Raw genomic sequence first — 15011 nt, forward strand, 5'->3', positions numbered from 1 at the left:
ACACCCAACTTGTTCTAAATGTAGAAGTTATGACAAAATTCACTTTCCTTCCCTCACTGCGCATTATTTCTGGCTGACAAGTGAAGACTAATGGAACACACAAAAAATTGGCAATTGTTATGGAGTTAACCCTCTACTGAATAATGAGAACTCACATACTTGGTGGCCGTAAAACATTTGGCTTTGTGTCTGCTACTTTAACCTATGAAACATCATAAATAGGAAAAGAAAAGGCAGGAAATCATAATCTGTGGTCAGAAACTTCTGTGGTATTCTTTAAAATCATATTTTAAACTTAGCAGTAATCTCAAGTTTTCCCTCTGACTTGTACAATTGTGCCCTGGTATAGGACTATTTGAAGGTCCAATAAAGATGTACCTATTAATTATTTAGGAGAAAGGACTATTTTCAACTCTAGCTCTAATGGCAGATGGTTTCATAACTGTTTTTAATCGAGAGCAGCATAGAGCAAAAGAAGGGTTTTCATTACCTTGGAGTGTCGATTTCCCTTACTACATCTTTAATGCCTAGCAACATGGGATTCTCTTCTTTATTTTAGTTTCTGCATTCACCAAAACTGTTCTTAATTATATTTTCAGATATCTTTTGCAAGTCTCTTTCCTTTAATGTTCATGGAAGGTGACAGAACCTAAACTGCATGTTTCACCTACAGCAAACTGTGCTGATAGACAATTTCCTTTGTGCCACCACCATCTTCATACTTTCAAACTTTGGAAGTTAATGTCATGCAGCAACTGCCATGTTTTTTACAGTAATACATATGCATATGTGCTATGTCCTTGGCCTTTCTCTTTTCTGACCAGGGCAAGGTGCTTTTTTTTTTTTTTTTTTCTTTTTTGGTAGCATTCTTGCCCAGCACTGTGAATTAGAGATTTATTTGCAATGAAAATTCAGTCAGTTGTACTTTATTCATGGATGTTAGGTCCAATGATCAATGCAAGTCCACTCAATGGACTGATGACTCAGTTCATCCCAGCTGGTGTGTCTGAAGGAGAATTATCACTGATGCTGGGGTTTTTTCCCTTTAGGCCAGAGAGCAGGCCATGGCATCAGGTGCTGCAGCAGCCACGCCGCTCCCCAGCCTGCAGCTGGAGACCCTTTCAGAGGAAGCAGTGAGGGACAGGCCAGAGGCTATGGCATTCCAGGTTAGAGTCTAAAGCCAATCCTGTTTAATTTTTTTCTTTTTAATTTTTTTTTCATTTTTGGCATCTGAGACACAACTGGCAGATGGACTGCTCTGAGCATGTGGAGAGCAAAAAGCTTCAAAACTATTGCAGTCAACAGTTGAAAGACAATTTCCATGTATACTCTTGCACATGGTATTTCAGAGATGATGGTAACTTCTAATTTTGCAGTTACAGCGTTAAATAACCGATGGGAATACAAACATGGACAGAAGTATATGTGCCTGAAAATTAATATCCCTCTACCTCCCTCTCTTTTTTCCCATTAATATACACAAGACTAGTTAAAAAAAAAAAAAAAAAAAAAAAAAAAAACACAAAACTAAAACCAAGTAAGATCCCCACAAACAAACAAAACCAACCAAACAAAAAAGAGAAGATTTTCATCCTCCTTCTTGGTCAGTATCAGATTTTTTCAACCCACAGGTCTAGAATCAGTTGTGGGTTTTGAGCATTCCTCATTTAAAAGAAACTGCTATTTAGAATGTTTAAATACAGAAGCTATTTTGCTCATGTAGGTTTAAAGACTTGCAAATTTCAAAATACTAATTTTCTTAGGACAAAACGATGAGTGGGAAAAAAGAGAAATTAACAGAAAATGTGCCATATTTTCAGCTCTGAACATAGATTCAGTGCAATACCTCCTGATTGTTTTTAAGTTTGATGTCTTCTGCAGAAACTATCCATTAGTCTTTATAGCTGTGCAGAATATATTAGTGCCAAGACAGATTTTTTTTACCCAATGAGAGAACAAAAGGCAGAGTGAGAACATATTTCTTTCATTGTACTTCTCTGTCTGAATTAGAGAGAGAGCACTTTACTTTGCACTTTACTTTGCAAAGTAAATTGCAAAGATCTTAGACAAAGTAAGTATTGCAGACAGCGTGTAAGTTTCTGCAGCAATTCCTTCCAATTTATTGTAGATTTTCTGTTCTAATGCAGTATATAATTGCAGGATTGGGGTCACAAAATCAAACACTCAAGAAAGGTAGATTTTAAGCTGGAGAATTCTCACTGTTGCTCTCTTGCATGCATACATGCCTGATAAAGATATAAATTATATGTGCATTATCATGTTTCCACACGAAAAGATGGAAATATGGAATATGTAATGCTTGGAGATTCCTGTGAAGCTTAATTAGCACAGATCAACTTTTCCATCAAAGGGTAGAATTACAAATGTTTCCCCAGTACAGTGATGATCCATTTTAGAGCTGCACAAAAGGTTCCATGGGTGGCGTCTTTTCACAGGAGGCATTGTGGCAATCACAAGCTTTTAAATCCTGCTTTTCTAATTTGGTAGTGGATGCTGTTGCTTTTCTTCTTTTTATCCCATCCCAACTCCCATTCTTTTTGACCTCACAATGATTGCAGAAGTATCTGCAGCCTGTTCCCTCTTTCTCTCCGGAAGAGAATCAGAAACAGAAAAAATTGCATTTCATATTTTCACAGAGTGCTTGCGGTTTAACTAACATAGTAGAGTCCGTGCTGGAGAGCTCGCTGATGGGGCAGAATTGTAAAGTTCTTGTTCACCCGGCAGCCTCAGGTGCACTTGGTAACTCAGCACATATACAAACAGCACCAATGGCTCACAGTCTGTGTCACTGTGAACTTCCTTTTCTCCATCCCTTTTCCTCTTTCTCCCTTTCCCCACCTCTCTTTCCCCCTTTCCCCTCTCTCTCTCCTCTGCCCTCATCCCTAGTTCCTGTTTGATTCCTTTATCAAGCTCATGATTGAGGTTTTATTACAAAATTTGCCTTTTATAGACAGAGGCCACCTAATGGATTTTAGTTTTACTCTATGCCAAACTGTATTAAGGGCAATCCTGCAATCTTGAGTGAGGTAAGGAGTTAGGAATCACTTTAGGAACACTTGTCATTAAAAGCAGTGGAGTTGTTTGCAGGCACATCCTCTAGAACTGCCATAGTTAGTGTGTGATGAGCACATTTCAATTAAAGGCCTTATAATCTGCAGGAATCCCCTTTTAAGACTAGAACCACAGCACCAAGACATTTTGGAGATTCTTTCTGATGACAAAAGATGTGATATGGGTTAGTTTGCCACTGCTGTTTCCTAGAAACCACAGTGAAATAACCTGATTGATTTTAGCTGTGTTAACATCTTTTCTCAAAATCAGCAATGTGAAACCAAGGAAAGGAAAAAACTACAAAAATCTTCGTAAATCCCTGTTTGTGGTACTAAGCTGATTTTTGTCTGTATCACAGGTTTACATTCAAAAGACCAGTGTAGCTGAAGGGAAAAATTATAACAAATAAAATGTGATTAACCATTGTAAAGGAGACTAATAATTTCAACAATCAGTTGAGACTACTTGGGATAGATACAAAGTTACCAGTACTGCCAAATCATCTGTGCTCTCTTGTCCTGCTAACTTTATCATCAATCCAATCAATATAACAAAACTGGGACATTCTTCCACTGCATACATGGAAATAGTTACATTTTTCCAGTTATAGTGTAATCAGATTATGTGTTTTCAGAGGTCTGTAGGTTTGTGATGTTTCTTTTGTTACTGCCAAGTTCCTTTTTTTGCTGTGGAGTGGAAGGATTAGTAAATTGAATCATCTTGGAAGTGTGAACATTAGCCTGAAACTGTGTGGCAATTTTTTGTGAACAGAAATTGAACCTGCAGTGAGTCTTGTATTTAAATAAAATGACAAAATTGTATCAAGAGTTCAATGCTGTACTGCATGCTTGAAAACATCTCATCAAAGCATCTTCTAACTAGGGTGTGGACTCATTCCCTGCTCCTCAACGATCTTAATATTCAATTCTAGAAAAAATAGAAAATGCAGTGTTAGATGGTTTTGATGTTTAAATCCTGGGACTGACATTCTGCCTGGCTTACAAACTGTATTTGATCTCTTTGCTAAAGAAAATGTTCTGTCTTTTGTGAAAAATCTGGATGTGTGCTATTTGGCATTTAAGTGTAGCTTGCCTGGCACTAATGATTCCTTCTACTTTTATTTAAAGCACATGCTTAGACCGTTTATGGATCTCTACTCACTGGCAGCTTCCAAAGTGAAAGCATTAACATCAGGAAGAGAATCTTCACAGATTCACTTTGAACCCTTAGCTGCTGAGCCTCTAACTCCTGCTGCTGATGGTAAGTCTGCTTTTCAAGCAATTACAGTGACTGGGATGTGGGTTCCCAGACAGCATCTCCCTTCAAGCTGCACAGCCTCTGTAGGAAAATAGAGCAACACTTACTTGTAATGATAATGGAGAACAATAAAATCAGTGCAAAGAGAAACTTTCTGAGACATTTTTCAGAAGAGAAAGGGGATAGTGAAAGCTAACTCAGGGATTGAAGTTACTGCTGTATGTTTTTTTCTATTGGTCGCTCTTTGATTGTGGTTTTTTTGGATTTAGTTTGGATTTGTTCCTTGATTGGTTGGATTGGTTTTTTGGTTTTGGGGAGTGGTGGTGGTGGGTGGGTGGGGTGTTCGTTTTGGGATTTTTTTTTAATTACTTTTCTTTCTCTCTTTCTCTCTTTCTCTCTTTCTTTCTCTCTTTCTTCTTTCTCTCTTTCTCTCTTTCTTTCTCTCTCTCTTTCTCTCTCTCTCTCTCTTTTTTTCTGTTTTCCCTTTATTTTTTTCTCTTTCTTTCTCTTTTTCTTTCTTTCCTTTTTTTTTTACCAAAGGATTTTCATTTCTTTCTGTTATAAATCATTAACATTTCTGTAATAGCCTTTCCCTGCAACCATAAACCCCTTCAGTTCTGTCCATTTCCTTGCTTTTTAACATTTACTTTCTCTGAACAGAATCCTTGCAAGTTCACTTTGTGCCCCAAGCAGCTGGTTCACCTCCTCCTGCTGCTCCTTCTGCTCCTGATGGTAAGTCTGCTTTTCAAGAAATTATAGTTTATTAGATATGGGTTTCCAGACAGCATCACCCTTCATGCTGAACAGCTTCCATAGAGAAATACAACAATACTTGATTTTAAACATAATGGAGTGATAAAACTAATGCAAACAGAAATGATCTGTGACTTTTCAGAAGAGAAAGAGGATGGTGAAAGATAACACAGGGATTAAAATTACTTCTGTTATTTTTTTTCTGTTGGTCCCTATTTGCTTAATTATTTTTGGTTTTATTCTGGGTTTGGTTGATTAAATCTTTTGTTATTGGGTAGTAGTGGTGTTGATTTGGTGGGTGTTTTCTTTTGCAGTTTTTGATTTTTGTTACTGTTTTTAATTTCCGTCTTTTTTTTTATGAAGTCTTTTTTCCTTTCTTTTTGTTAGAAACCATTAACATTTCTGTAATGGCCTTTCTTTGCAACCATAACCCCTTCATTTCTGTGCCTTTCCTTGCTTTTTAAAATTTACTTCCTCCGAACAGAATCTTTGCAAGTTCACTTTGAACCTGAAGCAACTGGATCACCACCTCCTCCTCCTGCTGCTGCTGGTAAGTCTCCTTTTCAAGAAATTATTGTCACAGGGATGTGGGTTTCTAGCCAGCTTCCCCCTTCATGCTGTGCAGCTTCTGTAGGCAAATACAACAACAATTAATTGAAAACATAATGGAGCATTAAAATAGTGCAAACAGAAATGTCGTGATACTTTTTAAAGGAGTGAAAGGGGATGGTGAAATCTAAGACAGGGATTTAAATTATTACTGGAATATTTTTTCTATTGGCCCCTATTTCCTCGAGGGAGGGTTTTTTTGGTTTTAGTTTGGGTTTGGATGCTTGGTTGCTTGTACTTTTTTGGTTTTTGGGAGTGGTTGAGATGGGTGTGTGGGTGTTTGCTTTTTGATTTTTTCCTTTTATTTTATCTTTTCATTGTTTTCTTTCCTTTTTTTTTTTTTTTAATAACAAAAGGGTTTTTCATTTATTTCTGTGATAAACCATTAACATTTTGTAACAGCCTTTCCTTTCAACCGTAACCATTTCCAATCTGTGCATTTGCTTGATTTTTAATTCTTACTTTTACTCAACAGATAATTTTCAGCTCCATGTTTCACTTCAGGCAGCTGGCAGACCTATTGCTGCTGCTGCTGCTCCTGCTGCTGCTCCTGCTGCTGCTGCTGCTCCTGCTGCTGCTCCTGCTCCTGCTGCTGCTCCTGCTCCTGCTGCTGCTCCTGCTCCTGCTGCTGCTCCTGCTGCTGCTGCTGCTCCTGCTCCTGCTGCTCCTGCTCCTGCTCCTGCTCCTGCTCCTGCTGCTGCTCCTGCTGCTGCTCCTGCTCCTGTTGGTAAGTCTGCTTTTCAAGACATTATAGTCCCTGGGATGTGGGTTCCTAGGCAGCATCTCCCTGCATGCTGCACAGCTGCTGTAGGAAAAGGTGACAACACTTAATTGTAATGATAATGGAACAATAAAATTAACACAAAGAACAACATTAGAAGATACTCTACAGAAGAGAAAGGGGATGGTGAAAGCTAACACAGGGATTAAAATTACTACTGAAGGGTTTTTTTTTATAATAAGTCCTTAATTTGCTTAGATATTTTTGATATTAGTCCGGGTTTAGCTGCTTGTTTGGTTGGATTATTTTTGGTTTTGCAGGGTGATGGTGGTGAGTGGGTGGGTGTTTGATTTTTGATTGTTTTCTTTCACTACTTCTTTTAATAGCTTTGAGGTTTTTTTAATTTTCTTTTAATAACCAAAGGGTTTTTCCTTTCTTTCTGTTATAAATCATTAACATTTTTGTAATAGACTTTCCTTTCAAGAATAATCATTTCAGTTCTATGTATTTCCTTGGTTTTTAAGACTTACTTTTCTGAGCAGATATTTTTCAGCCTCTCATTTCACCCCAAGCAGCCACTGCACCTCCTGCTCCTACTCCTGCTCCTGATGGTAGGTCTGCTTTTCAAGAAATCATAGTCTCTTGGATGGGGGTCCCTAAGCAGCATCTCCCTTCCTGCTGAACAGCTTCTGTAGGCAAATGGAACAACATGTGATTTTAAACAAAATGGAGCTATAAAACTCGTGCAAACAGAAATGTTGTGATCCTTTCTTCAGAAGAGAAAGGGGATGATGAAAGCTAATACAGGGATTAAAATTACTTCCTACTGGTCCCTTCCTGGACCTTCCTACTGGTCCCTATTTGCTTAGTTATTTTTGGTTTGGGTTGGGTTTGGTTGATTGAATCTTTTGTTATTGGGTAGTAGTGGTGTTGATTTGGTGGGTGTTTTCTTTTGCAGTTTTTGATTTTTGTTACTGTTTTTCATTTCCGTCTTTTTTTTTTATGAAGTCTTTTTTCCTTTCTTTCTGTTAGAAACCATTAACATTTCTGTAATGGCCTTTCTTTGCAACCATAACCCCTTCATTTCTGTGCCTTTCCTTGCTTTTTAAAATTTTCTTCCTCCGAACAGAATCTTTGCAAGTTCACTTTGAACCAGAAGCAACTGGATCGCCACCTCCTCCTCCTCCTCCTGCTGCTGCTGCTGCTCCTGCTGGTAAGTCTCCTTTTCAAGCAATTCCTGTCACAGGGATGTGGGTCCCCAGCCAGCACCTCCCTTCATGCTGCACAGCTTCTGTAGGAAAATACAATAACTTTAAGTGTATATGTAATGTAGCAATAAAAATAGTGCTAATGGAAATGTTCTATAACTTTTCAGAAAAGAAAGGGAATGGTGGATGATAGCATAGGTATTAAAATTACTACAGTAATTAATTTTTTCTCTTGGAGCCCTTTGGTTAGGGTTTTTTTATTTTCCTTTGCTATTGGTTGCTTGGTAAGTTGGATTTTTTTGATCATGGGTAGTGTTTGCTGTGAGGTGGGTGGCTGGTTTTGGGGGTTTTTTTGGTATTACTATTTTTGTCTTCCTTCCTTCCTTCCTTCCTTCCTTCCTTCCTTCCTTCCTTCCTTCCTTCCTTCCTTCCTTCCTTCCTTCCTTCCTTCCTTCCTTCCTTCCTTCCTTCCTTCCTTCCTTCCTTCCTTCCTTCCTTCCTTCCTTCCTTCCTTCCTTCCTTCCTTCCTTCCTTCCTTCCTTCCTTCCTTCCTTCCTTCCTTCCTTCCTTCCTTCCTTCCTTCCTTCCTTCCTTCCTTCCTTCCTTCCTTCCTTCCTTCCTTCCTTCCTTCCTTCCTTCCTTCCTTCCTTCCTTCCTTCCTTCCTTCCTTCCTTCCTTCCTTCCTTCCTTCCTTCCTTCCTTCCTTCCTTCCTTCCTTCCTTCCTTCCTTCCTTCCTTCCTTCCTTCCTTCCTTCCTTCCTTCCTTCCTTCCTTCCTTCCTTCCTTCCTTCCTTCCTTCCTTCCTTCCTTCCTAAATTCCTAAATTCCTAAATTCCTAAATTCCTAAATTCCTTCCTTCCTAAATTCCTTCCTTCCTTCCTAAATTCCTTCCTAAATTCCTTCCTTCCTTAATTCCTTCCTTCCTTCCTTCCTTCCTTCCTTCCTTCCTAAATTCCTTCCTTCCTTCCTAAATTCCTTCCTTCCTAAATTCCTTCCTTCCTAAATTCCTTCCTTCCTAAATTCCTTCCTAAATTCCTTCCTTCCTTCCTAAATTCCTTCCTAAATTCCTTCCTTCCTTCCTAAATTCCTTCCTAAATTCCTTCCTTCCTTCCTAAATTCCTTCCTAAATTCCTTCCTTCCTTCCTTCCTTCCTTCCTTCCTTCCTTCCTTCCTTCCTTCCTTCCTTCCTTCCTTCTTCCTTCCTTCCTTCCTTCCTTCCTTCCTTCCTAAATTCCTTCCTAAATTCCTTCCTAAATTCCTTCCTTCCTTCCTAAATTCCTTCCTAAATTCCTTCCTTCCTAAATTCCTTCCTAAATTCCTTCCTAAATTCCTTCCTAAATTCCTTCCTTCCTTCCTAAATTCCTTCCTTCCTTCCTAAATTCCTTCCTAAATTCCTTCCTAAATTCCTTCCTTCCTTCCTTCCTAAATTCCTTCCTAAATTCCTAAATTCCTAAATTCCTTCCTTCCTAAATTCCTTCCTTCCTAAATTCCTTCCTTCCAAAATTCCTTCCTTCCGAAATTCCTTCCTTCCGAAATTCCTTCCGAAATTCCTTCCTTCCTTCCGAAATTCCTTCCGAAATTCCTTCCTTCCTTCCGAAATTCCTTCCTTCTGAAATTCCTTCCGAAATTCCTTCCTTCCTTCCTTCCTTCCGAAATTCCTTCCTTCCGAAATTCATTCCTTCCTTCCTTCCTTCCTTCCTTCCTTCCTTCCTTCCTTCCTTCCTTCCTTCCTTCCTTCCTTCCTTCCTTCCTTCCTTCCTTCCTTCCTTCCTTCCTTCCTTCCTTCCTTCCTTCCTTCCTTCCTTCCTTCCTTCCTTCCTTCCTTCCTTCCTTCCTTCCTTCCTTCCTTCCTTCCTTCCTTCCTTCCTTCCTTCCTTCCTTCCTTCCTTCCTTCCTTCCTTCCTTCCTTCCTTCCTTCTTCCTTCCTTCCTTCCTTCCTTCCTTCCTTCCTTCCTTCCTTCCTTCCTTCCTTCCTTCCGAAATTCCTTCCTTCCTTCCTTCCGAAATTCCTTCCTTCCTTCCTTCCGAAATTCCTTCCTTCCGAAATTCCTTCCTTCCGAAATTCCTTCCTTCCGAAATTCCTTCCTTCCTTCCTTCCGAAATTCCTTCCTTCCTTCCTTCCGAAATTCCTTCCGAAATTCCTTCCTTCCTTCCTTCCTTCCGAAATTCCTTCCTTCCTTCCTTCCTTCCTTCCGAAATTCCTTCCTTCCTTCCTTCCTTCCGAAATTCCTTCCGAAATTCCTTCCGAAATTCCTTCCTTCCTTCCGAAATTCCTTCCTTCCGAAATTCCTTCCTTCCGAAATTCCTTCCTTCCGAAATTCCTTCCTTCCGAAATTCCTTCCGAAATTCCTTCCTTCCGAAATTCCTTCCTTCCTTCCGAAATTCCTTCCTTCCGAAATTCCTTCCTTCCTTCCTTCCGAAATTCCTTCCTTCCTTCCTTCCGAAATTCCTTCCTTCCTTCCGAAATTCCTTCCTTCCGAAATTCCTTCCGAAATTCCGAAATTCCTTCCTTCCTTCCTTCCGAAATTCCTTCCTTCCTTCCTTCTGAAATTCCTTCCGAAATTCCTTCCTTCCTTCCGAAATTCCTTCCTTCCTTCCGAAATTCCTTCCTTCCGAAATTCCTTCCTTCCATCCGAAATTCCTTCCTTCCTTCCTTCCGAAATTCCTTCCTTCCTTCCTTCCTCCCTCCCTCCCTCCCTCCCTCCCTTCCTTCCTTCCTTCCTTCCTTCCTTCCTTCCTTCCTTCCTTCCTTCCTTCCAAAATTCCTTCCTTCCAAAATTCCTTCCTTCCAAAATTCCTTCCTTCCAAAATTCCTTCCTTCCGAAATTCCTTCCGAAATTCCTTCCTTCCTTCCGAAATTCCTTCCGAAATTCCTTCCTTCCTTCCTTCCGAAATTCCTTCCTTCCGAAATTCCTTCCTTCCGAAATTCCTTCCTTCCTTCCTTCCTTCCTTCCTTCCTTCCTTCCTTCCTTCCTTCCTTCCTTCCTTCCTTCCTTCCTTCCTTCCTTCCTTCCTTCCTTCCTTCCTTCCTTCCTTCCTTCCTTCCTTCCTTCCTTCCTTCCTTCCTTCCTTCCTTCCTTCCTTCCTTCCTTCCTTCCTTCCTTCCTTCCTTCCGAAATTCCTTCCTTCCTTCCTTCCGAAATTCCTTCCTTCCTTCCTTCCGAAATTCCTTCCTTCCTTCCTTCCGAAATTCCTTCCTTCCTTCCGAAATTCCTTCCTTCCTTCCGAAATTCCTTCCTTCCTTCCGAAATTCCTTCCTTCCTTCCGAAATTCCTTCCTTCCGAAATTCCTTCCTTCCGAAATTCCTTCCTTCCTTCCGAAATTCCTTCCTTCCTTCCTTCCTTCCTTCCTTCCTTCCGAAATTCCTTCCTTCCTTCCTTCCGAAATTCCTTCCTTCCTTCCTTCCGAAATTCCTTCCTTCCTTCCTTCCTTCCTTCCGAAATTCCTTCCGAAATTCCTTCCTTCCTTCCTTCCGAAATTCCTTCCTTCCTTCCTTCCGAAATTCCTTCCTTCCTTCCTTCCGAAATTCCTTCCGAAATTCCTTCCTTCCTTCCAAAATTCCTTCCTTCCTTCCTTCCTTCCTTCCTTCCTTCCTTCCTTCCTTCCTTCCTTCCTTCCTTCCTTCCTTCCTTCCCTTCCTTCCTTCCTTCCTTCCTTCCTTCCTTCCTTCCTTCCTTCCTTCCTTCCTTCCTTCCTTCCTTCCTTCCTTCCTTCCTTCCTTCCTTCCTTCCTTCCTTCCTTCCTTCCTTCCTTCCTTCCTTCCTTCCTTCCTTCCTTCCTTCCTTCCTTCCTTCCGAAATTCCTTCCGAAATTCCTTCCGAAATTCCTTCCGAAATTCCTTCCTTCCTTCCGAAATTCCTTCCTTCCTTCCGAAATTCCTTCCGAAATTCCTTCCGAAATTCCGTCCTTCCTTCCTTCCGAAATTCCTTCCTTCCGAAATTCCTTCCGAAATTCCTTCCTTCCTTCCGAAATTCCTTCCTTCCTTCCGAAATTCCTTCCTTCCGAAATTCCTTCTGAAATTCCTTCCGAAATTCCTTCCGAAATTCCTTCCTTCCTTCCGAAATTCCTTCCTTCCGAAATTCCTTCCGAAATTCCTTCCGAAATTCCTTCCTTCCTTCCAAAATTCCTTCCGAAATTCCTTCCTTCCAAAATTCATTCCTTCCTTCCTTCCAAAATTCCTTCCTTCCTTCCAAAATTCCTTCCTTCCTTCCAAAATTCCTTCCTTCCAAAATTCCTTCCAAAATTCCTTCCTTCCTTCCTTCCAAAATTCCTTCCTTCCTTCCAAAATTCCTTCCTTCCAAAATTCCTTCCTTCCTTCCTTCCTTCCAAAATTCCTTCCTTCCTTCCTTCCAAAATTCCTTCCTTCCTTCTAAAATTCCTTCCAAAATTCCTTCCAAAATTCCTTCCAAAATTCCTTCCTTCCAAAATTCCTTCCAAAATTCCTTCCAAAATTCCTTCCTTCCAAAATTCCTTCCAAAATTCCTTCCAAAATTCCTTCCTTCCTTCCAAAATTCCTTCCTTCCTTCCAAAATTCCTTCCTTCCAAAATTCCTTCCTTCCTTCCTTCCTTCCTTCCTTCCTTCCTTCCTTCCTTCCTTCCTTCCTTCCTTCCTTCCTTCCTTCCTTCCTTCCTTCCTTCCTTCCTTCCTTCCTTCCTTCCTTCCTTCCTTCCTTCCTTCCTTCCTTCCTTCCTTCCGAAATTCCTTCCGAAATTCCTTCCGAAATTCCTTCCGAAATTCCTTCCGAAATTCCTTCCGAAATTCCTTCCTTCCTTCCGAAATTCCTTCCTTCCGAAATTCCTTCCTTCCTTCCGAAATTCCTTCCGAAATTCCTTCCTTCCTTCCGAAATTCCTTCCGAAATTCCTTCCTTCCTTCCGAAATTAATTCCTTCCTTCCTTCCTTCCTTCCTTCCTTCCTTCCGAAATTCCTTCCTTCCGAAATTCCTTCCGAAATTCCGTCCTTCCTTCCTTCCGAAATTCCTTCCTTCCGAAATTCCTTCCTTCCTTCCGAAATTCCTTCCGAAATTCCTTCCTTCCTTCCGAAATTCCTTCCTTCCTTCCGAAATTCCTTCCTTCCGAAATTCCTTCCGAAATTCCTTCCGAAAATCCTTCCTTCCTTCCGAAATTCCTTCCTTCCGAAATTCCTTCCGAAATTCCTTCCGAAATTCCTTCCTTCCTTCCGAAATTCCTTCCGAAATTCCTTCCTTCCAAAATTCATTCCTTCCTTCCTTCCAAAATTCCTTCCTTCCTTCCAAAATTCCTTCCTTCCAAAATTCCTTCCAAAATTCCTTCCTTCCTTCCAAAATTCCTTCCTTCCTTCCAAAATTCCTTCCTTCCAAAATTCCTTCCTTCCTTCCTTCCTTCCAAAATTCCTTCCTTCCTTCCTTCCAAAATTCCTTCCTTCCTTCTAAAATTCCTTCCAAAATTCCTTCCAAAATTCCTTCCAAAATTCCTTCCTTCCAAAATTCCTTCCAAAATTCCTTCCAAAATTCCTTCCTTCCAAAATTCCTTCCAAAATTCCTTCCAAAATTCCTTCCAAAATTCCTTCCTTCCTTCCAAAATTCCTTCCTTCCTTCCTTCCTTCCTTCCTTCCTTCCTTCCTTCCTTCCTTCCTTCCTTCCTTCCTTCCGCAACTTCCGCAACTTCCGCAACTTCCGCAACTTCCGCAACTTCCTTCCGCAACTTCCGCAACTTACTTCCTTCCTTCCTTCCTTCCTTCCTTCCTTCCTTCCTTCCTTCCTTCCTTCCTTCCTTCCTTCCTTCCTTCCTTCCTTCCTTCCTTCCTTCCTTCCTTCCTTCCTTCCTTCCTTCCTTCCTTCCTTCCTTCCTTCCTTCCTTCCTTCCTTCCTTCCTTCCTTCCTTCCTTCCTTCCTTCCTTCCTTCCTTCCTTCCTTCCTTCCTTCCTTCCTTCCTTCCGAAATTCCTTCCTTCCGAAATTCCTTCCGAAATTCCTTCCTTCCTTCCGAAATTCCTTCCTTCCGAAATTCCTTCCTTCCTTCCGAAATTCCTTCCAAAATTCCTTCCTTCCTTCCGAAATTCCTTCCTTCCTTCCGAAATTCCTTCCTTCCGAAATTCCTTCCTTCCGAAATTCCTTCCGAAATTCCTTCCGAAATTCCTTCCTTCCTTCCGAAATTCCTTCCTTCCGAAATTCCTTCCTTCCAAAATTCCTTCCTTCCTTCCTTCCTTCCTTCCGAAATTCCTTCCGAAATTCCTTCCTTCCAAAATTCATTCCTTCCTTCCTTCCAAAATTCCTTCCTTCCTTCCAAAATTCCTTCCTTCCAAAATTCCTTCCAAAATTCCTTCCTTCCTTCCAAAATTCCTTCCTTCCTTCCAAAATTCCTTCCTTCCAAAATTCCTTCCTTCCTTCCTTCCTTCCAAAATTCCTTCCTTCCTTCCTTCCTTCCTTCCTTCCTTCCTTCCTTCCTTCCTTCCTTCCTTCCTTCCTTCCTTCCTTCCTTCCTTCCTTCCTTCCTTCCTTCCTTCCTTCCTTCCTTCCTTCCTTCCTTCCTTCCTTCCTTCCTTCCTTCCTTCCTTCCTTCCAAAATTCCTTCCAAAATTCCTTCCAAAATTCCTTCCAAAATTCCTTCCTTCCAAAATTCCTTCCTTCCTTCCTTCCAAAATTCCTTCCTTCCTTCCAAAATTCCTTCCAAAATTCCTTCCTTCCTTCCAAAATTCCTTCCAAAATTCCTTCCTTCCTTCCAAAATTCCTTCCTTCCAAAATTCCAGACACTTGGATGTGGGTTCCTAGCCAGCATCTCCCTTCATGCTGCACAGTTTCTGTAGGCAAACAATACTTAAATATAAACATAAGGGAACATTAAAATTAGTGCTAAGAGAAAAGTTTTCTGAGACTTTTTTCAGAAGAGAAAGGCAATGGTGGAAGCTAACACAGGGATTAAAAATACTACTGTTATGGTTTTTTCCAATGGATGCTATTTCCGTGGATATATTTGGTTTTAGTTTGGGTTTGGTAGCTTGGTGGTTGAATTCTTTTTGTTTTGGGGAGTGATGATGTTGGTGGGGGTGCATGTTTGGTTCATGATTGTTTATTGTTTTTTTTTAATTTTACTATTTCATATTTCATTATTTGTTTGTTTTTTTTTTTAACCAAAGATTTTTCCTTCCTTTATGTCACAAACCAATATTTGTGCATTTCCTTGTTTCTTAAAATGAAAACATGTTTTAGATTGAAAATTACTTTCTCTGCATAGGATCTTTTTGGGGTCGAATTGGACCCCAGCTAGCCAGAACACCTCCAGCACATGCTCGTGACAGTGATGGTAAGTCTCCTCTTCAAGCAATTGCAGTCACTTGGATGTGGGTTTTTCCTAGCCAGCATCTCCCTTCATGCTGCACAGCTTCAGTAGGCAAATACAGCAATACTTACATGTCA

At 40.5% G+C, this 15011-nt stretch overlaps 1 protein-coding gene across 10 annotated transcripts in view; it reads left to right on the plus strand.

Annotated features, from left to right (window-relative positions):
• Positions 1 to 15011, plus strand: part of LOC128782197 (mucin-2-like) — a 77757-nt gene that overhangs the window by 29208 nt on the left and 33538 nt on the right. For 5 of the 10 annotated variants that reach the window (XM_053932419.1, XM_053932425.1, XM_053932421.1 and 2 more), the window contains exons 19-26: positions 1050 to 1166; positions 4200 to 4332; positions 4990 to 5061; positions 5567 to 5632; positions 6167 to 6418; positions 6955 to 7023; positions 7542 to 7625; positions 14830 to 14898. In XM_053932419.1, coding sequence (XP_053788394.1) covers positions 1050 to 1166; positions 4200 to 4332; positions 4990 to 5061; positions 5567 to 5632; positions 6167 to 6418; positions 6955 to 7023; positions 7542 to 7625; positions 14830 to 14898 — 862 coding nt within the window. The remainder of the gene's footprint in view (positions 1 to 1049; positions 1167 to 4199; positions 4333 to 4989; positions 5062 to 5566; positions 5633 to 6166; positions 6419 to 6954; positions 7024 to 7541; positions 7626 to 14829; positions 14899 to 15011) is intronic. The other 5 variants (XM_053932426.1, XM_053932427.1, XM_053932428.1 and 2 more) reach the window with 3 other exon arrangements.

This window comes from Vidua chalybeata, chromosome Z, assembly GCF_026979565.1.
Source record: "Vidua chalybeata isolate OUT-0048 chromosome Z, bVidCha1 merged haplotype, whole genome shotgun sequence".
In the NCBI taxonomy this organism is placed as follows: domain Eukaryota; kingdom Metazoa; phylum Chordata; class Aves; order Passeriformes; family Viduidae; genus Vidua; species Vidua chalybeata.